The 22,063-nt window shown below is 52.4% G+C and overlaps 2 protein-coding genes across 2 annotated transcripts; one reads left to right on the top strand and one right to left on the bottom strand.

Annotated features, from left to right (window-relative positions):
* The first annotated feature begins 9 nt into the window (after positions 1-9).
* Pink1 (PTEN induced kinase 1) lies at positions 10-12,122 on the top strand. The gene is made up of 4 exons (NM_001106694.1): positions 10-432; positions 5,413-5,697; positions 6,391-6,438; positions 11,733-12,122. The coding sequence occupies exons 1-4, from the start codon at positions 46-48 to the stop codon at positions 11,784-11,786; spliced, it is 774 nt and encodes a 257-aa protein (NP_001100164.1). The 5' UTR covers positions 10-45; the 3' UTR covers positions 11,787-12,122.
* A 1,109-nt stretch (positions 12,123-13,231) lies between these two features.
* On the bottom strand, positions 13,232-20,348 carry Ddost (dolichyl-diphosphooligosaccharide--protein glycosyltransferase non-catalytic subunit). Its single transcript, NM_001012104.1, has 10 exons — positions 20,188-20,348; positions 19,956-20,066; positions 17,025-17,111; positions 15,955-16,058; positions 15,721-15,815; positions 15,201-15,294; positions 14,778-14,926; positions 14,514-14,661; positions 13,707-13,934; positions 13,232-13,617 (listed from the first exon to the last, which is right to left on the bottom strand). Exons 1-10 carry the CDS (start codon positions 20,345-20,347, stop codon positions 13,468-13,470), a joined length of 1,326 nt encoding a protein of 441 aa, NP_001012104.1. The 5' UTR covers position 20,348; the 3' UTR covers positions 13,232-13,467.
* Positions 20,349-22,063: the final 1,715 nt, after the last annotated feature.

Genomic DNA, 22,063 nt, shown 5'->3' with positions numbered 1-22,063 from the left:
CGGACGTTTGTGGCGGTGGCAGCTGGCTCCGGTCGCCGCGCCACCATGGCGGTGCGACAGGCACTGGGCCGAGGCCTGCAGCTGGGTCGGGCGCTGCTGCTGCGCTTCGCTCCCAAGCCGGGCCCGGTGTCAGGCTGGGGCAAGCCCGGCCCCGGTGCGGCCTGGGGCCGCGGAGAGCGTCCCGGCCGGGTCTCAAGCCCGGGAGCACAGCCGCGTCCGCTCGGGCTCCCCCTCCCGGACCGCTACCGCTTCTTCCGCCAGTCGGTGGCTGGGCTGGCGGCGCGAATCCAGCGGCAGTTCGTGGTGCGGGCCCGAGGCGGCGCAGGGCCTTGCGGCCGAGCAGTCTTCCTGGCCTTCGGACTGGGGTTGGGGCTGATCGAGGAGAAGCAGGCGGAGAGCCGGAGGGCCGCCTCGGCCTGTCAGGAGATCCAGGTGAGAGCAGAGCTGGGCGGGGAGCGCCGGGGGCAGAACGCAGCCAGAGTGCATCCTTGAGGGCAGACCGGCCGGGCCGGGGCTGGGGGCGGGGCGGGGCCTAGGCCAGGAGGAGGCGGAGTTAGGAGGGTGAGTGGGCGGGGCGGAGTCTGAGCGTGGCGGCGGGGCCACAATTGAACAGCAGGGGCGGAGCTAGCTGGATAGTTGTTGGGGCAGCCTCCGAGTCTTAGCGTAGGGGGCGGGACTGAGGGTGAACCAGAGAGTGGTAGGAACTTAGGCATTGGGAAGGGCAGGTCCCTGAGCCGTGATTGGGCAATTCAAGGGGGTGGGGCACTCGTGACTGGACTGAGTGTCCGGAGTCTAGGCACGTGTCATGAGTATATGCCTAGACCTTTGGGGCGGTGTGGGGGGTAGGTCAGGGGATAAGGCAAAGATTAAAGTCTATCTTTGACTTGGACTATACATTCCTTGGAAATGATCAGTTCATTAAGGCTGGCCTATTTCCCATTACTGACGGCCTGATAAGCCACCACTTTGCTGCTATTCGTTTTACAAACAGTATGGTTTAAAAGATGTTCTGCTAATTATTAGTCCCTGTGGCACTGTGGCAAGTGGCTTTGAGTAAATTTCTTTTCTTTTGGGATGCATAAGAGGGGGACTGGTCCTTGATTTGTACATGTAGTTCAGGTTGGCCTTGAACTTCTGACGTTTCTACAGCTATCTCCAAAGTGCTGGCATTATTGGTATGGGCCACGAAGCTTAATACACGTTTCCTAAAAACCCTAACACTCTTATCCCTTGATGTAATTGTCATCCAAGTTCACAGAAAGATTTTGAAAGAGAGGTTTTGAGAAGGTTTACTCAAAATCACACTGTTGATAAAGGTAGTGACCAACATTCACCCTTCAAAAGCTTGTGCCCTCCGCTGAGCTAGACTGCCACTCCAGTTTAGCCACACAGTGGGAGAGAGGCTGAGCAGAAATCGCAGAGAAGCTGGAACTTCAGGAGAACACAAAAGGTCTCATGTTTTAGATGACCTGAGTGGAGTTATCACTGGTTACATGGGAGTTCTTGGGCCCTTTAAACTCTTAAAATAGCACTCTCTCTACTCACAAAGTCGTCTAGTCAAGGTCATCCAGACAAACGGACACAATAGGCTGTGTATATTTAGAGCAGGGAACTTATTTTGAGGACCTGGCTCATGCTGGGCCAGCAGATCTAAAACTAGCAGGCAGCCCAGGAAGGAGCCAGCTCTGCGGTTTAAGTCCTTGGTGATTGGCTGTCAGAACTCAGCCTTTTCCCTGGGGTTTGGAACCACTTGCTGAGTCAGTCTAGCCCCTGCATCCTTCAGGGTAAAGGCTGAGGGGCAGAGGCTTAATTAAGCACCATCCTCAAAACCGTCGGTGAAGGGCCAAACAAGCGTTTCCTCTCCTCCCCGTTCCTGATACTGGAATCCAGCTCCTGTGTCTTACATAGCTACGCAGGGAGACCCTGCCTCAGGCAAGCAAGCAAACAAACAAATAGGAAAAGATGAGTCCAGGTGACAGGTAAATGATTTTCAACGCCACTGGCCATTTGACAAATGCGCAGGAAAACGAGATGAGCTATCCACCCACACTTAACAGAATAGCTAACCTAAAATTAAGAGCAATAGCAGACACCGTGAGGAAACGGGTGCTCTCATTGCTGGTGGTCACTGCATATGGAAAGTAATGCAAAATTAGATAGGAATTTGCCACATTGAAGTCATCAGCATCTATCGGGGGCTGGGGGGGGGACAGTCGTACAAAACCCTGGGTGCTGCAGTTACTGTGGAAAACGGTAACCCTAACCTCCAAAGAGTTAAAACAGACTCGTTCTCCCTGGCAACCCCCCTTCTGCACGACTATTTGGCGTAAGGGAGAGTGCACACGGACCTTTATCCACGGAAGCTCAAGGCAGTTTACTGACAGTAGCCAGGGGGTAGAAGTGACCCCAGTGTCCTTCCTTGCGTGAATGGATAAACAGAGCAGATACAATACAGGGTATTCGCCAGCCTTTGAAACGGAAGGAAATTCTGGCACCTGCTACACGCGGATGAATGTTAAAGACCGTGCATGCGCTCTAGTTCTGCGAGCCGGGCTTCTGCGCGTGCGCAGACAGACAAGCGGAAGAAAGGCGTGTGGCTGCATAGTAGGCACAGAGTCTTAGAGTTTTGCAGGATAAAGAGCGCTTAGCTGATGATAGTGGTCGCTTAGCAACATGAATGTTCCTAACACTGCAGAAGTGTTCAAATTTATGCTATCTGTATTTGACAATTTATGCTAGGCATGGTGGACCATACCTCTCTAGTCTGAGCACTTGTGGGAGGCAGAGGCAGGCAGATCACTGAGTCTGAGGAGAACCTGGTCTACGTAGGAAGTGTCTGGCAAGCCAGACATATATGTAGTGAGATCCTGTCTCAAAAGAAAAAGAAATTTACAATTTAAATATAAATCTATTCAGTGTGGTATATGAATGATGGTAATAACATGAGTCAAAATACCTCAGAACAAAAACATCAACCAAGAGTGAAGAGTAACCAAGCCATGGTTTCTGTATCCATATGAAGTCTTCCTCAGCAGTTAACAAGCAACATTAAATAACATTAGTGTTATTTAGAGATGCAGGTCGGGACCTGACTGCACCTTGGGCAGCAGGCTAAATGTAGAAACTCGGGCTGAGAAAGCTACAAGCTGCACGGATTTCATGTCTAACTCTCTTGATGTGGGCGTCTGGAGACGGCACCAAGGGGGTACAGATATGGATCTGTGGCCATGGAGCAGCCCTGAGTCTTGACTGGGTGGTCATCACATGAAACCACATGAAGTGAGATTGTGTGAGGCTGCACACTTGTGCACAGGTGTGTACACACACATGCATCAGAGACAAACGCACTCACACATATGTCACACACAAATGCATACATACATGACTCACACACAAATGTACACATACATGCCCATGCACAAGCATCCACACATGCATACACATATGTACACACATGCATACACACATGCATGCACACAAGCACACACATATGTATACACACATGCACACATATATGCATACACATATGTACACACATATATACACATATGCACACACATATGTATACACACATGCATACATATATGCATACACATATGTATAAATACACGTATACACATATGCACACACATGCATACACACATGCACACATATATGCATACACATATGTATACACACGTATACACATATGCACACACACATGTATACACACATGCATACACATATGCACACACATATGCATACATATATGTATACACACATGCATACACACATGTATACACATATGCACACACACATGCAAGTGTTTTGGGTCCACAATCACACACACACACACACACACACACACATGAACACATGCAAGTGTAGTGACATTGTGACAGTTGAGTCTGACCTGACCTGCAGCTAACCATGGACCCATGCAGTTTACTACATGGGTCGTGTACTATGCTAAATAGATTTATATTTAAATTGTGAATTTTTTTTCTTTTGCTACCACTGTATAGTATCTTGTGCTCAATACCTGGTCGATGGTGATTACTCTGCAAATATCTCTCCCGATCCCTGAGGTTTGTGAAGCTATTGGCAAGTGAACACCCATTTCCACTGTATTAAACAGTTAGGAGCTTTGCTTCTAGGGACGCAGTGCCTTAGGAACTGCAGAAGGCATGTGTGACAGGCTGATCCCCAGGGCTGGTTATGGAGGAAGGATGACCTAGGCTGGGCTTCAGAAAATAGGGTTTGCCAGGCACAGCAAGAATGCAACTGGGGCCCTGGGGGAAAGATAGTGAAGGGACTCGGGGAGAGGCAGCAACAGGGCAAGCACAGAGAGATGTGCAGATGGGGCGTAGCTCAGGGACAGAGCACTTGCCTAGCGTAGGTAAGGCTCCAGGACGCCAGAACAAGCAAGTATAGGCATGCGCAGCCCAGCCTGGCAAAGCTCAGGACAAGCCACAGCTGTCCCCTAGTGACCACGGGGAATGGGTTCTAGGTCCTGTTCCAATATCCAAATGCAGATACCAGCCCAATAAGAGGGTGGTTCTGTAATGGACCTGGGCATACTCCTGTGTGATGTCACCTGTCTATACATCACTCACGGGGCCCAACGTGGCGTTACACAGACCTGAACAAATCCGTGTGAGGGGCTGCTTTTGGGATTGTTCATAGAATGGCAAGAAAGAAAACGCCCATAGGAGTCACTTGTCTTGCTTAGTTTGGTAGTTAAAAACAAGGCCTCAGGCCAGGCATGGTAGCACACGCCTTTAATCCCAGCACTTGGGAGGCAGAGGCAGGCAGATCTCTGTGAGTTCAAGGCCAGCCTGGTCCACAGAGCAAGTTCTAAGACAGCCAAGGCTACACAGACAAACCCTATCTTGAAAAAGAAACACAGCAAAACAAAACAAACAACAACAAAACAAGGTCTTACTATAGGGCCTGGGTTCAAACTTGTGATCCTCCGGAGTGCTGGGATTACAGGCGTGTACCAGCAGCTTGGGCTTTAATTGCACTTTTTTAAAAAAAAGATATTTATTTAATGTAAAATAGGATATTGGATCCAGTTATAGATGGTCGTGATGGTCATGAGCCACCATGTAGTTGCTGGGAATTGAACTCATGAACTCTGGAAGAGCAGACAGTGCTCTTAACCACTGAGCCACCTCTCCAGCCCTTAATTGCACTTTCTAAAGACTCTTTTCCATCTTCAGTAAGTGGAAGCCACGGGCACAGGGTCTGCCTTAGGCTGCTTCTGATCAAGAAAGGGGATGTGTGAGAAAGACTGTCTTAGACAGTGAGGCAGAGGCAGGCTGTGTGAGGTCCCTGCCTCAGTCTGCCTCCCTCCTCTTGTGTGTGCTATGTGGTGGCCTTACTAGAACCCCTCCCACCCCCGTAACAATGCATTCTTCTCCCTCACAGGCAATTTTTACACAGAAAAACAAGCAAGTGTCTGACCCACTGGACACACGACGTTGGCAGGGCTTCCGCCTGGAGGATTATCTGATAGGACAGGCCATCGGCAAGGGCTGCAATGCCGCTGTGTATGAAGCCACCATGCCCACACTGCCCCAGCACCTGGAGAAGGCCAAACACCTTGGCCTTCTAGGAAAAGGCCCAGATGTCGTCTCAAAGGGAGCAGATGGGGAGCAGGCTCCAGGGGCCCCCGCCTTCCCCTTTGCCATCAAAATGATGTGGAATATCTCGGTAAGGATGGTCTTTGAGGACTGGGGGAGACTTCCACAGGTTTTCCATGAGAAAGGCTGTGGGTTAGGCTTCTACTGTCTTAGGTGAGAGTCTGAAGCTGTCGGTCCTGAACTGTAACATATCCCCATCCACCAGGGTCTCGGGTCCCATGGCAGATTTGGATTCAGTCAGGGTGGAACTTGAGATCTCTTTGCAAGTTCTGATGGTGCCCAGGCTTCTGTTCTGTAAACCACTCTGAGTGGCAATTGCCCAAACCACAGATTTCTGAGCTGATGGTTGTTTCACTTGAGGTCAGCCATAAAACCATTCACTCCTTCCATGCCTGGCCTCCCTGGCCAGGGAGGAACCGTGTTCTTCTCCACACCCCAGCATGATCCAAAGCTGACTGTCGCCTCCCTCTGGTCAGTTCTGCGCTGGTGGTGACCAGAGACATCCCTGGTGGCAAGCATCATGGGCTCTGAGGTCTTGGCCTCTGTTCTTTCCCAGGGTTGCTTGGGTATCGTCTGAGGAACAGGAAGTGTGTGTGCTCCAAGTGGTAGCGTCCTCCAGTTTCCAGGAGTAGCTGGTTTGGGCTTGCCTCTTTAGAGGCGTTTCCCTCACCTTGACGATCAAAACCGGTCAACTAGGTTGCAGCTGTCTTGGTTCAGATCCCACAGATCTGTGTAATCAAAATGCCCTGTGGTTATGTTTTAGGCAGGATCCTCCAGCGAAGCCATCTTAAGCAAAATGAGCCAGGAGCTGGTCCCGGCAAGCCGCATGGCTTTGGATGGAGAGTATGGAGCCGTTACTTACAGGTAAGCACTCCTTTGGCCGCCAGAGCAATCATGAGTTCTTTGAGAACAAATGCGTCGTCTGTATCCCCAGCACTCAGCACCACATCGAACACGCTGCACAGTTGTTGCATGATGTCCTGGAAGGGTTTGCGATTTGTGGATAAGTTAAACTTGGGAAAGACTGAAGATTATCTCACACCAGCTAATGATGCAGTTGGCTGACTCACGTGGGAGCAGGGTGAACGCCATCCAGAGGTCCAGTTCAGAATGCTAGACGTTGTCCTAATTCTGGCAAAGCAGCGCATGCGTCTAGCGCCACCTAGTGGTACGCCTGTGTGAATGAGGCGCCACCTAGTGGTACTGTTTCCATGGGCAGGAACACTATTGACAGTGGCTCTGAGCCCCATCTGCTGTTCCATTTGCCTCAACAGAAGATCCAGAGACGGTCCCAAGCAGCTTGCCCCGCACCCCAACATCATCCGGGTTTTCCGCGCCTTCACTTCATCTGTGCCCCTCCTGCCCGGGGCCCTGGCTGACTATCCTGACATGCTACCCCCACACTACTACCCAGAAGGCCTGGGCCACGGCCGCACACTCTTCCTCGTTATGAAGAAGTAAGTGGTAGTGGGTGGTGGGGGAGTAAGAATTGTGAGGCAGCTTCTCCCATCCCATGGGAGCTGGTCTGTCCTTGGAGCACAGGGCAGCAGGCAGAGGTGAGGGCTGTGTGTAGGAGAGTTATGTTAGAATGATCGATCACCCCCGTCATCCAGAATATGTTTCCTGCTCAGTGCTCCCGTAACCTTTGTAGCTCCCCTCTCTATGGCTTCTTTCTGTGCCAGCTAACTTCAGAGCCGGATCTGAAGAGTTGGGGAGCTTAGGGAGCAGCACTGTCATGGCTTCTGAGATTTGGGATGAGGGGGGTGAGATCTGAAGGGATGACTGGGAATAAGATAGCGAGAGCTCCAGAAGAGGAGTGAAGGAGTGAAGGAGGCCACAGAAATTGTGATCCCCAGACATTCTGTCCTCTCCTGCCAGCTACCCCTGTACCCTGCGCCAGTACCTTGAAGAGCAAACTCCCAGCTCCCGCCTGGCTACCATGATGACCTTGCAGTTACTGGAGGGCGTGGACCACCTGGTTCAGCAGGGCATTGCCCATCGAGACCTCAAGTCCGACAACATACTTGTGGAATGGGACTCAGGTAGATGTTGGCCAGACCCACAGTGCTCCAGACACACCCAGATGCTCCATGGAGGGGGTGCTGGAGACCCTGAGGGCAGGTGTGTGTGTATGTGTGAAGTGTATATGTGGGGGACCACAGCTTGGTGCCTGGCCCCTTTCCCCTTCTCTCTCCCTTATGTTTTTAGAAAGGGTCGTTCAGTGAACCTGGAGCTCACTGTCTCAGGAAGACTAGCTGGTCACTGAGCCCTCGGTATCTCTCTCCATCCCCCTAGAGCTGAGGTTATAGCTTTGACATGGACACCGGGGATTTAAAACAGGTTCTCATGGCTCTAACCACTGAGCAATCCCCCAGCCCTTTGAATATCGTACACTCCCTTCTTTGTCTCTACTTCAAGAGAGAACCCTTCATCTCATGGGCGAGAGGCAACAACCCTCTTACAGTTTCTGGGGTCTTCTCTGTGGCCCCTGGCAGGACAATACCGTCCGTCCCGTGGTCCCTCTTGAACCAGTGAGAGGAAGGCAGGTTGTAGCTCAGGGAAAGCGGCCCACACAAAGCCCTGGCTTCTCCCATCACCGGCAGTGTTCACGGAGAAGCCCGAGGATGTCCTAGCGGATTGCAGAGCTGGAGAGATGGCTCGGGGGTTAAGTGCTCTCCTCTCTTCTGGACGGGTGGCCTGAGTTTGGTTCTCAGCACCCACATGGAAACTCACAACTGCCTCTAACTCCAGTTCCAGGGGATCTGACGCCTTCTGGCCTCCCCGGCCATGTACACAAAGTAGATATACACATAGATAAAAATAAGACAAATATTTTTTAAATTTTATTTATTTAATGTATGTGAGTACACTATCACTGTCTTCAGACACACCAGGAGAGGGCATCGGATCCCATTACAGATGGTTGTGAGCCACCATGTGGTTGCTGGGATTTGAACTCAGGACCTCTGGAAGAGCAGTCAGTGCTTTTAACCACTGAGCCACCTCTCCAGCCCCAAAACAAATCTTTTTTTTTTTTTTTTTTTTGTTCTTTTTTTTCGGAGCTGGGGACCGAACCCAGGGCCTTGCGCTTCCTAGGTAAGTGCTCTACCACTGAGCTAAATCCCCAGCCCCCAAATCTTTTTTTTAAAAAATAGTTAAACTTAAAATAATTAAATATGTCACTAGAAAGCTAAGTGAACTATTTTTTTCTCCATGAACCTTTATCTCCCAAGAACCAATTATTAGATTATTGGCATTACACATTCTAACGTTAGGCTCCTAGAGAATAAAGACTCTTGGGGACCATTTAACCAAGGGCGAGGTCCTTCGGTCTCTGGGCTATACCTAGTTAACTGGAACACTTTCCACATGGGGTCACACCCTGTGCCCCCTACCTGGTCCCGTGCCTGGGCCGGGCATTTCCATGTACGTGTTACCAGACTAGCTGTGAACTTGCTCATGAAGACTCCCATCCCGGCCTTGCTGGCCCGAGCTCCTGGACACAGACTAGTGCATCCATATCTTGGGGTGGCATCTGGAGAGGTCCGGGAGGGACTGGCAGGAGTACGGGCAAACCGTGCTGCTCTGCTCGGCCACCTCTCTGCAGATGGCTGCCCCTGGCTGGTGATCTCCGACTTTGGCTGCTGCCTGGCTGATGAGCGTGTTGGCCTGCAGTTACCTTTCAACAGCTCCAGTGTAGAGCGTGGTGGCAATGGCTCCCTCATGGCCCCTGAGGTGAGTCCTGCTGTGTTTGTGTCCTGCCAGCAGGGGGCGCGTCCCAAGTGTTCCCAAGGGAGTATCCTGTCCCACTCCCCCACCCCCACCTCCCCACCCCCGTCCCAGATGCCTCTTGATTTCACGCCTCCCCATGGTGCATTAACATTCTGGGTTCAGATTGATCCCATCTTAGGTGTGCTGGGCCTGACCTCTCCCTTCCTGCCGTAGGTGTCCACAGCCCATTCTGGCCCCCATGCAGTAATTGACTACAGCAAGGCTGACACGTGGGCTGTGGGGGCCATCGCCTATGAAATCTTCGGCCTTGCCAACCCCTTCTATGGCCAAGGCAGTGCCCACCTTGAGAGCCGCAGCTACCAGGAAGCTCAGCTGCCCGAGATGCCCAAGTCGGTGCCTCCAGAAACAAGACAGCTGGTGAGGTCCCTGCTCCAGCGAGAGGCCAACAAGGTGAGGCTGTGTCCAAGCTTTGGACTCTGGGTGAGGGCCCCTGTTCATGTCTGAGTCGGGGCTAAGTTCAGGCAAGCTCTACAGTGCTAACAGAGCCTCTGTCATATACAGGCGAAGGTCAACTACAGAACAGAGTAGGTCCAAGAAGAAAGAGGAGCATGAAGCTGACCGGCAACCCTTGAATCAGAGGCCAGTGTAGCCTTTGGGTCCTTTGGGTTCCTTTCACTCCCTGTTCATGGGGCTTTTGCATCTGGGCAAGCACCATGTTATCCGCGTTGCCCAGGCCTCTTGGCTGAGGTTATGTTGGGAGTTGCTTAGGAGGACGGGCTGGTGAGATGGCTCAGCAGGTAAAGGGGTTTGGCACACCTGACCACCTGAGTTCAAAACCTGGAAGGCACATGAAGGCGAAAGGAGAGAGCTGACCCCAGCAAGTTACCCTCTGACCTCCACACACACGTGCCACAGCGTACACCTCCCCACCCCCACATCGGATGTACCCAACAATAATGAAAACACCTTAGGGCCAGCAAGATAGCTCAGCAGATAAGGGCACTTGCTGTCAAGTTGGATCCCCACGGCCCACACTAGAAGGAGAGAGCCAACTTCTGCAGCCTACCACCCCCTATGTAAATGTAACTAAAACATTTTGTTTAAAGAAGACTGGAAAGGAAAGGATGTGTTTTTGAGAAACGTGTAACAAAGATGCAGCAATGGAAGGAAACGCTGCTCTCAGCCCAGCCAGAGCCCAGAGGCCGGGCTGCCTGAGCCAAACTTGCAAGGGCAGGTCTGGTTCCCTTGGCTCCTTAGAGAAACCTGAGACAGACCAGACCTCAGCCTGCTCTTCTGCAACCTCTACACCCCTCGCTGTTCACACCCCTCGCTGTTCACACCCCTCGCTGTTCACACCCGTTTACACCACTCACTGCTCACACTCAGTGTTCACACCACACTCTTCACACCTTCACTGTTCCCACTCCTGTGTACACGCACTATTCACACCCCTCACTGTTCACACTCTCACTTCACACCCTACTCTTCATACCCTCACTGTTCACACCCCTGGCTGTTCACACCCGTTTACACCACTCACTGTTCACACTGTGTTCACATCACACTCTTCACACCCTCACTGTTCCCACTCCTGTTTACACTCTCACTGTTCACACCCCTCACTGTTCCCACTCCTGTTTACACTCTCACTGTTCACACCCCTCACTGTTCCCACTCCTGTTTACACTTTCACTCTTCACACCCTCACTGTTCACACCCCTTGCTCTTCACACCAGGTGCAAAGGCCTCTTGCCCCAATGCTAGAGACCAGAGCAGTGTATGGGTCCCCTTCATGACAAAGGTGTCCCAGCAAAGCCGACATGGGCAAGGGCCTGGGCTTGGTTAGCGGGTAACTGAGGGAAGATAGGTGGAAGAATCCAATTGAGGCAGGCTTGAGGTGACAGTCCCTCGGCCACACAGTATGGACTAAGCGCTTGTTGCAAGCATTCTGACTGCACCTTCCATTGCTCTGCAGAGGCCGTCTGCGCGCATAGCTGCCAACGTGCTGCACTTAAGCCTCTGGGGTGAGCATCTTCTAGCCCTGAAGAATCTGAAATTGGACAAGATGATTGCCTGGCTCCTCCAGCAGTCAGCAGCCACTCTGCTGGCTGACAGGCTGAGAGAGAAGAGCTGCGTGGAGACGAAGCTGCAGATGCTGTTCCTGGCTAACCTGGAGTGTGAGGCACTCTGCCAGGCAGCCCTCCTCCTCTCTTCCTGGAGGGCAGCCCCATGATGGCTGTGCTGCGCTATTACTAAACGACTAAGGGGCACCTGCGTTGTGATGTCATGGTGTATGAAGGCTGAAGGAAGTGGCTTGGCTGGGTGGGGGGAGTCAGAACAAGCTGGAGTGGGGGAGGGGCTGGTCAGCCAGAGGAAGCCTTGGGTTCAGCAAACAGGAAGGGCACCCTTCAACAGTTCAGGCGGTAGACAGTCACTACCTATGCCCATCCATCTAAGTTCTAGGGCAGAACTCAGACGTCAGGCCAGACCAGGAGTCAGTAAACTGTACAGGAAATTAAGTAGTTGTGATGACTTAGCTGTCACCGAGGCAGAAGGACAAACACGGATGACACTGAACTTTACTTGTCACTATACTCTTCTCATTTTTCCCGACCACTTAGAAATGCAAAATAACCAGGTTTAGTTTGTAAGTGGCCAGTGTGGCTCACAGCCAAGTTTGCCCCATCCTGGGCTAAATGCATTCTCAATGTCTAACGCTTAAAAGATGCTATCATTAAAGACAGTCTCCAAGCCAAAGCCATGTGCACACACTGGAACCAAGTGTTCTCCCCACCAAGGGGGAAGCCACTCAGTCCCCACCTTCGTCCGCCCTCAGTCTACGAATGGCTGTGCAGGGAGATGAGATAGGCTGAGGTTAGACCTGTCCTCCGTCACTGAGATCCAAGAAAAGACAGTGGATGAGTTTGTGATCCCTGTCCCTCGTGCCAGGAATGGGCTTTATGACCAAGGTGGCCAGTGTTACTTGGAATATGCCCTCCAGGCTGAGGGCAATGATATGTTCACGACTGTGTTCAGGGACCAGCAGAAAAAACCATTCTCCTACAGCGGGTGTGTCTGCAGAGCTGGTGCAAGGTACGCCTGGGACTGTTCCTCAGGGCCACCAGGCACTCGGTGTGGTGTGGACTGGGTGACTTATCTTTGTGGCGGGCCTTCCTTACATTAAATGTGAATTCACAGCGGAGAGGAGAGCATGCTGTGCTGAGCTGAGGTTCTGGCATTAGAATGATTCTCCTACCCTCACTGCTCTCATACAGTTTAACGTGTGCTTGTTGAGAACACAGATGTGGCTGGGCTGTGGAGGGTGTGCACACCTTTGATCCCAGCACTTGGGAGGCAGAGGCAGGCGGAGCTTTCAAGAGTTCAAGACCAGCCTGCTCCACAGAGTGAGTTCCAGGACAAGCAGAGCTACACAGAGAAACAAAAACAAAGGAACAAAAGGAACACAGGGAGAACCTAAAGCCAGTGAACACACACACAGGAGTTTTTATTTTATGCATGTCGTGTTTTGTCTGCAACATATGATGTATCAGCTGAATGCCTGGTCTCCTGGGAGCCCAGGAAAGGGCATCAGATCTTCACAGACCAAAGTTAGAGACGGTTGTGAGCTGCCATGTGGGTGCTGGGACTTTAACCTGGGTCCTTTGCCAAGAGGAAGCCGTGCTTTTAGCCAAGTCGTCTCTGCGGTCCCTCTTGGGTATCTCCAGCAATTCTTGGCCAGCTCTGTCCGTCTGATCCATGGTGTGATCCCCTCATTCCCTCCCCATGAGGAGAGCTGAGGACACGGAGGTTCAGGCACAGTATCCCTAGGCTACAGCCCTGCCATAGTCAGTGTCACGGGGCCGGGTGACAGGTGAGGGCAGTAGTTCTCTTTATTTTAGAAATGGGGGTGGCTGTACATATTAAAAGTGCCACAGAGTGATTCGAACTTGAAAACTTACAGAAAGAAATGTTCCCTGTCTCCCGCCCCATAGTCATACCCTCTGAGGTAAGGCTGCACCATTTTCCTATGGCCTTAAACAAAACAGACCCCAACCAACCCACTCCAGTCAAGTCTGGCTGTCTGCTGTGCGGTGTCCCAGGTTCTGGCTCAATCAGACTTCTCCTTCTCCTTCATGTGCAAGAAGACGACGCTAAAGAGGAAGAGCCCAGCCATCATGGAGAAGGCGCTGGCGTAGTAGGGATAGGCCGAGGGAATGAAGCGCTCATACTGCGTGTGCTGGAGTGGCCTCACCGACACCTGGAAAGGGACAGAGGTGGCAGGCCCTGGTGGTTGGGAGGCCTAAGGGGGACACCTACTGGCCAGAAACGGGACTGCCCCTTGCCTACCTGGGTGGAGGAGTACAGGTGGGTGTAGCCTAGCCGGTTGTAATCCACTTTAAACTGGAACACGCCATACACGTCCGGCAGCTTGAACTGGACACTGTACTTGCCACCCTTCCTCTTCAGGAAGGTCCTCACGAAGGGGTCAATGCGTACAAACTCCAGCTGAATGTCATCTCCGTCAAAGGGGACCCACTTACCATTGGAGAGTTGCTCGATCACGATGCTATACTCCTGAGAGGAGACACTGGGTCAGCTAGGAGTGCAGGCAGCTGGAAGGGCCCCACTACCACGGGCAGAATTGCCCTTAATGCCCACCCCAGGCACAGCAGGGACTCCAGGAGGCCTGCAGTCATGGAGCATGGCTGACCACTCCTCAGCAGGGCCAACAGCTGGAGCACCTCTGCCTTCCCTGGGCCTGAGGTCCTTAGTGCAGGTACTGAAGAGGGAGCAGGCTGCCTTTTCTCCTCCAGATTATAACATCCAACCAAGCTCCAACTGCAATGTCACTCATCCCATAAATCTGACTGCCCTGCCAGTTAAAGGAACAGGCCCTCCACTGCCGTGCAGCCCACCAGGGCTTCGGTTAACCCCAAAGGCCCTCCACATCTCTTTTTTTTTTTTTTTTTTTTGGTTCTTTTTTTCGAAGCTGGGACCGAACCCAGGACCTTGCGCTTCCTAGGCAAGCGCTCTACCACTGAGCTAAATCCCCAACCCCCCTCCACATCTCTTGGGACAGACTAAAGTACTGTCATCCTTGTGGATGCCCCTGAAGCGTCTGTGTTAGGACCCGCCCTCCCCAGGACCGCTTACCACCAAGTCAGTGACAGTGTAGGCATTGGGTGGGGCCGTCTCGCCCACCCGGTGATGGGACACAGGCCCCACTCGAAGGACACCCTCCTCCTTGAACACCCAGCGGGACAGGGCCACAGCTAGCTCATAGTTGCCTGTCTGAGAATACCTGGAGAAGGGAGAGGAGAGGCGGGGCTGCAGCCCACTTCTTGTTGGTGCTAATGAGCCAGACTGCTCATGTCTACAGGCCAGCACACACTACCATGTTCCAGGCTTTGGTCTTACCTCTGTGCACCGGGGGCGGCCTTCTGCACTGCTGAGTTGAAGAAGGCATCGCTGAAGAAGTCCAGGGAGCCACTGAAGATGACCCGGGCATTGTTCCTGGCTTGGAGCCCAGCAATCAGCAGAGTATTTCTCCCCACTGCGTGGGGGTACTAGGAACAGAACAGGGTGGTCACCTGGGCTTACCAGAGTACTGACAAAGCTACCACAGCAAGTGGAGAGCAGGCTGGACACCTACAGAGCTCTGTCTCCACACCCACCCGAGGGAGGACCCTCTGTCTCAGTCCCATCACCTCTTCATCAGGGTCAGCACAGCCCATGGCTGTGTGTGCATGTGTGTGTTGGACACGTTAGTGTCAGCACGGCTCTGCTCTGAGCCTGCCACTGGGCCAGGAGCTGGAGTATGGAGCCTGCCTTAGCTCTTACCTGGGTGATTGGTTTATCTGGGAAGAAGGAGTAAGAGGTTGAAGAGCCTGTTAAGATGTCCAAAACCAAGGGATTGTCAGGGTCAGCCACCATTCTGCAAAGAGGAGAGAGTGCCTAGCACTGAGCAGGAGGTGGCTGCAGGACACGGGGTCCCACGCCATCTCCCCTAGGGAAAAGAGAAGTGAGTAATTCCCTTTCTCATTTGTTCATCATCCGTGTATCCGTCCATCTGTCTGTCTGTCTGTCCATTTGTCCATCCATCCAACCAATGATATGGTCCCACTAGCCAGGCTGCATGGACGCCCCACCCCCTGCTTTGACCTCCTGAGTAAGGCAGAAGCACTGCATCCGGCCAGGAAGGACCCTTTCTCCACAGCCGAGCACTCGGGCTCCTCATTTACAGTAAGGCTCACAGGTACCACCTGGGGAAGGAACACTCTAACCCTAATTTTGGCTCGATGTCCACAAACAGCAGGTAGCCCTTGTCCCTTCAGGTCTCACTGGTCCCCTGCACACTCACCCAACTCCTCGGAAGAGAATGGGGTTCAGAGATGACTTGCCAACAATGGTTGGGGCCTTCAGCAAGTTCTCAGTGTCGGCCACGATGAGTGTGTGCTGCAAAGGGAACAGACAAGGCGAGCAGGGTCAACCAGAGGGCCCTGGGCCAGGGAGCCCTTGCTACGCCCACCTGCTCTCTAAGCAAGGCAGAACTCTGCTGTGAGTTCCAGACAGCTGAGGGGACAAGCCTGCTTACCTGGCCAAGGTCTGAGACATCGTAGTTGTGGTGGTCGATGACAGCTGTTTTTTCCTCATCAAATTCAATCCCACACTCACTGCCTAGCTCCCGAAGAGGGTCACCTGCACAGATCCAGACCAGACAACATAGGTCACAGCTTCCCATCTCACCCTCAACCAGTCAGCCACAGTGCCCAGCACCTTCATCAGGCAAGGCCCCACCTCCAGAGCTTGGATGAGCTAAATCGCAGCCTCCCGCTCCTTCCACAAAGATGCAACACTTGGTTCTACCTACACCCCCCTTAGCACACTTAGCAAAGCCACAGCCAATGCTGGCTTCAACAGGCCTGAGCCCACCTGTCCTCCTCGCCAACCCACCAACAGATGGACCCACTGAGATCAAAGTCTATCAATGCTGCAAACAGGCCCTGAGCTGTCTGCTGCTGGAGCTGAGGGACCAGCAATTCTAGGGACACAATTCTCTCCCTTCTGCTGTACAACTTCGGAACTTTCAAAACACAGAATCCAAAACTAAATCCACCCACTGCCTCCCCCGACTTCCTCGTTCCCATCTGTACTGGGTTGGTCTGATGTTGCTTGTATTTAAAACCAAATACTGGTTCCTCAAGATGGGGGTAGCCCCAACAGCAGATTCTCTGGTACTCAGACGATGCCATGTGAACCTTCTCCCCAATTTCACTGGTCAATAAAAGCCTAGAGCCTGTGATTGGGCAGTGGAGGGAGAAAGGTGGGACTGGAGGCTTGAGTGAGGGGTTTGCAGGTAGAGAGAAGAGGAAGAAGCCTCCTTGGACCAGGACCACACACAGCTGAGGAGGGAGAAGGCTAGATCTGCCCAGTCTAGGCTTACGGCTTATGAATAAACACCCGGGCTGTGTGTCTTTTATACGGGCTTGTTAGGAGTATAGACTCACGCTACGCACCATCAGGGCCCCAGGGCCAGATAACCCTGCAGCTCGCTCTCTCACTGCCTCCCTGGCTGAGGCCACCCTGGCATCTCCTGCATGCCAAGCTCTCTGAGCTCCACGAGGAAGTGGGGCAAAGCCTTGCAACTTCCTAGGGCCGACTTACCGATATCAGAGCTGGCAGCCACCAAAACGCTGCCACCGCCGTCGATGAAGGCACTGATGGTCTCCACGTTGATGTTGCCTCCAAAATCTGAAAGAAGGCCCCGGACACAGTGACCATAAGCACCCTGTCTCCACTCTGACACCTGGATGGAGGTGAGAGACCCTCCAGGGCAGCTGGAGCTGATCCCAAAATGGGAGGGTGCGCGTGAACTCACCACCGTGACGAGGCACAAACCTGGGAGCTGGAAGCAATGCCTCAGCACTCAGATGCCATCACCAAACACGCCCTGCCCGGTCACGTTTGCTGAAGTGACAGCACATATTCCGAGCCACATCTATTCACTCAAAAACGCTCAACAACTCCACCCCCATTTTCATAGAACCACTGTTCAAATGCGCAGACGCCTCAGACACCTGCAGCCTTCCCCATCGCTGGCACCGTGCCTGGGTCACCTTCCAGTATTCTATCAATGTCACCCACCTAAGCTGCTTGAGAAGGCACCACAGAACCCACAGATGACACTCACTTGACCCTGAGGTTCACTGGCCTAACACGAATGGCTCCTACTTTCCATTATCCACAGCAGAACCATTCAGTGCTTTAAACATCACCCACAGGGCTTGCTGGGTCCCGGCACTACCCTGCTCTGGTCAGTTCACTTAGTGACTAACACCAGATAGAGCTTGCTGAGCCCTACGGTTCCCTTCAGAGTGAACTTCAACATAAGTCCACTTCCTTGCTGAGTTTTTCTTATGGGCTGGGAACAAAGAAAGGGACAATGAGGGAAGGAAGCTGTTGCACTCAGGTTAGTGAGGAGAGCCTTGAACCAGTGACCCGCGAAGATGGAAGGGTGAGTCGGACAGCAGCACACAGGCAGAGCACACAGGCAGGGTGAACAACGGTGTGAAGTCTGCCAGGCAGGGTGAGCTACGGGGCTGAACTGGAGGCCAGGAGTGAGGTGAGGGAGTCAGTTATTGGAAGACTGGGACTGCCAGGAGCCACTGGGGGTTCTGAGCTAGAGAAAGTGACTTCCTTGGTCCCAGGGCAGCGCTGGGTACAGGTGGCGTGTGGTCAGAAGGTACTGTGACCAGGCTATGAAAGCATTCCTAAACCAGGAGTAGGTGCTGGGTGGGTCAGGGGAGGGAGTTTTTCATGGGACTTAAAGGGAGACAGCAGGAGCTGAGGGGTGTTGAGGTGGGGCTGAGGGAACCGGCACTTTAGACAGCTGGGAGAACCCACTCTTGTATGAACTACAGAATACAAAAGGAAACCAAAGGCCATCTACGTTTCTCCAACCGAAGGAAGGAATGGCAGGGACATCTTACCTCAGACAGGGACAGCCTGAGCCAAAGATGAAACAAAAACTATCTAGCATGTTCACCAAAACAACAAGGCAAAAGAAATGGCCATAGCTGGAGAGATGCTCAGTGCTTAAGCACACTGGCTGCTCTTCCGGAGGGCCAGAGTTCAATTCCCAGCACCCACACAGCAGCTCCCAACTGTCTGCAATTCCAGTCCTAAGGGATCCGTCACCCTCTTCTGGCTTCTGAAGGCATCAGGCATAAACACAGTGAGAGAGACATACATGCTGGCCAAACACCCATACAAAAACAAACAAACAAACAAACACATAAGAAATTTGTCAGACTGGAGAGATGGCTCAACAATTACGAGCACTGGCAGGAGCACTGTCTACTCTTCCAGAGGATCTGGGTTCAATTCTTTTTTTTTTTTCCGGAGCTGGGGACCGAACCCAGGGCCTTCCGCTTGCTAGGCAAGCGCTCTACCACTGAGCTAAATCCCCAACCCCCTGGGTTCAATTCTTAGCACGCCTGTATCTCCTGTTTCAGGGGATCCGACACACTCACACGACACACATGCAATCAAAACACCAATGTGCATAAAATAAAAATAACTAAATTATATTTTTAAAAAAGATGTTTAAAAAAAATTGCCAAAGGAACTGGAGATAGCTAGTCAGGTGAAGACACACCTGAGGAGGCTAAAGCCATGAATCTCAGCAAGATAAAAAAATGAGGGGTTGGGGATTTAGCTCAGTGGTAGAGCGCTTGCCTAGCAAGCGCAAGGACCTGGGTTCGGTCCTCAGCTCTGGGGAAAAAAAAAAAAAAATGAGACTCTCCCATTGTCTGCTCTCGGCCAGAAACACCAGACTCTCAGGCCTGAGGGAGTTAAGAGTACGTTTCCATAAATACACATGGAAGAGAGAGACAAATTTCAGCTCAGTCTATCTTCTTAAAAAAAAAAAAAGTTCAGCGGTGGACTGAGCTGCCTTGTAAGACAGAAATAGCTAAGTATAAGTTAGAGATATTCACTCCACTCAATAGTGTCGGAGGGCTGGTGAGATGGCTTAACAGGCGGCCACGGGTCACTGGGTTCAAATCTCCAGTAAGGGCTGGAATGACAAGTAGGGCCTATAACCCAGGCATTAGGAGGAAGAGGTTGATTCTGAGAGCTCACTGGCTAGCCTGCTTAGTCAATTCGACAACCTTCAGCTTCAGTGAGAGACCCTGTCTTAACAGAGCAAGGAGAAGTATGACTCAAGGGATGATAGATACGTATTTATTTGTATCCTTATGATCTACCACCTGCAGAATGGCTTTTTATAGCAATCCATGTTAATAACGTGACAAATCTTTGTACACAAGCCAAGACAAATCAAGGGCTTCTTTATCAGGACCTTGGTTAGAGAAAAGCCCCTTCTCCAGAAGCGAAGTGTATGTCGTGACATTTGGCTCTCTATCCTTAGCTGTTATCTTTTTGACAGATGAAATCTCCAAGGTCCAGGGTGTAATTAACATTTTCGTCTACTGTGCTTCGCAACTCACCCCAAGATCCAGGACATACTCAGGAACAAGACAACCGTCTCCTGAGCCCTCTAATCCCAGTTCTAGGGGCGACGCGCACCCTTACCTTCCACCGACGGGGAAAAGATGATAAGGTTGTCATAGAGGAACTCCCCGTACTTAATAAGGGACAAACTGGGGTCATCTGCAGTCTTGAAGGTGAGCTCAAAGCCCCGGTCTGAAGGAAAAGAAAACAGGAAGTCGGGGCAGACGATCAGGAGAGGAATCCCTGCTGCAGCCCTCGGAGGGTGCCGCCGTCTCCGCCCCAACCCGGACCATGCCCTCGGCGCCGCGCTCACCCTTCAGGCTGCGGAAGAACAGTGAGTGCGTGTCCCGCACGTTCAAGTTGTCCAGCAGCACGAGGGTGCGGGGACCGCTGGCGCAGACACAGCCGAGCGCAGCCAGCAGCAGCCCGCAGAGAGGCCAGGCACGGACAGCGAGGCGGGGAACCATCTTCATCTTCCAGCGGGAGAGGCCAGCACCTGGGCGCCGGAAGCGTCCCTCGCGGCCGCCCAATGGCCGCTCGCAGCGATGGAGTACCACCTAGAAGTGGTCCGGGTACTCCGTGGCCCCGTGGCCCATGCCGCGGCAGAGACGGACTGAGAAGCAGGGAACGCCGCCGGAAGTGGCCCTTCGGAAGCCGAGTCTCCAAACCTTATTGGCGAAATGCACTTGAAGCTCCGCCTCCCTCATGGAAGAGCGCCAATCCAAGAGAGACAGCTCCGTAGCTGCTGCCAATCAATAAAGCCGAGAGCCTTTTGCCTCCGCCCAGGCCGGCTCCTGCCGCGGGTCTCAAACTCTTCCTCCAGTGTCTCTTAGACTTTCCGTTTCCTTGGCTGTTAGTCCTTACCAGCGTCCCCTTCCCCCAGGATGCAACTGTTACTACTTGGACCAGATTGGGGACACTTCTTCGTCTGTCACTGATCTAAAGTGCTCGGAAGCAGGTCCCTAACTCTCGGGAGCAATGAGCTGGGCAAATAGAATTCTGGCCAGGCCCGAAACAGAGTGGATGGCCAAGGGGCAGGTAGGTTAGTGATTAAAAGGCTCTTCACACCGGGTTTTGTGGTCGGTGCTTTTAATTCCAGCGCTCGAGTGGGAGGCGGAGACAGGCAGATCTTTGTGACTCTGAGGCTAGCCTGGCCCACATAGTGGATTTGACCTTGCAGGGTTACATATTGAGAGCTGGGGGTGTTGCTTTATAAAACGGCGGTATAATGCGGCGGGAGGGAGCAACTTGGCGGCCCCGGCCAAGGGATTCCTCTGAACAATCAAGCCATGCGACAGACCTAGTATAAAGATTTATTGGCGGAGGAAGGAAAGGGGACCTGGGACAGGGTAGAGACAGAAAGGGGGAACAGAGGATAGAGAGAAGAGGGAGGGAGAGGCAGAGAGATGGGGTAGCCGAAGAGTCTTTATTCGTCCTTATATGCCTGGCAAGCAGCTACACAAGAATTGTATGCCAACATGGGGTGCCATCAAGATGGCTCAGCTGGTAAAGGTGCTTGCTTGCCACTGAGACTCATGACCCGAGTTCAAACCCAGGGCTCCACATGGTGGAAGGGGAGAGCAAACTTCTGCAAGTTGTCTTCTGACACACACACACCAACCCAAACTCAGGACAGAAATAAAACAGAAGTCTAGGGATGTTCAGTGGGTAAAATGCTTAGTGTGCAGGAAGGCCTAGGTTTGATCTCCAGTATCATATAAAACTAGGCACCTGTAACCCCATCGCTCGAGGTTCAAACATCAAGATAATTAGTTCAAAGTTGTCCTCAGCTACACGCGCGTTCAAAGACAGCGGGATGAGACCATCTCCATATAAAAATTATTGGTCCAAACTTCTCTGCAGCCCAACCGCACCACTCAGTGACCCTGACTTTACTGGTGTGCCCCTGCTCTGGGCATACCCACCTAAACCCATCACCAAAGTTCTATCTCCCTCTGCTCTGAGTAGGGCCAGCCTCAGCACACACCCTTGAGTTGCCCAACTGCTACCTGATGCTCTTTCAGCTCCCTCCAGAGGTGCCTGCCCTCCCCAGGAATCCCTTCAGAGAGATCTGAATCTTTAGTTTTCTTAGGGGCTGGGTGGGGCTTTACTCCCACAGAAACCTGAGCGGGGCGGGGTGGGGGGGCTCACCCTGTACCCGGGCTTCTTCAGTGAACTCCTTGGCCCAA

This window comes from Rattus norvegicus, chromosome 5, assembly GCF_036323735.1.
Source record: "Rattus norvegicus strain BN/NHsdMcwi chromosome 5, GRCr8, whole genome shotgun sequence".
NCBI lineage: Eukaryota > Metazoa > Chordata > Mammalia > Rodentia > Muridae > Rattus > Rattus norvegicus.
This window is presented reverse-complemented; position numbering and strand designations above follow the sequence as displayed.

Coding starts and splice junctions, on each gene's coding strand:
- Pink1 (NM_001106694.1), top strand. CDS start 46: ATGGCGGTGCGACAGGCACTGGGCCGAGGCCTGCAGCTGGGTCGGGCG. Junction 433..5,412: donor CGGCCTGTCAGGAGATCCAG/GTGAGAGCAGAG, acceptor TCTCCCTCACAG/GCAATTTTTACACAGAAAAA. Junction 5,698..6,390: donor AAATGATGTGGAATATCTCG/GTAAGGATGGTC, acceptor GTTATGTTTTAG/GCAGGATCCTCCAGCGAAGC.
- Ddost (NM_001012104.1), bottom strand. CDS start 20,347: ATGAAGATGGTTCCCCGCCTCGCTGTCCGTGCCTGGCCTCTCTGCGGG. Junction 17,112..19,955: donor CTTTTCCCCGTCGGTGGAAG/GTAAGGGTGCGC, acceptor GCCTTCTTTCAG/ATTTTGGAGGCAACATCAAC. Junction 16,059..17,024: donor GGCTGCCAGCTCTGATATCG/GTAAGTCGGCCC, acceptor GGATCTGTGCAG/GTGACCCTCTTCGGGAGCTA.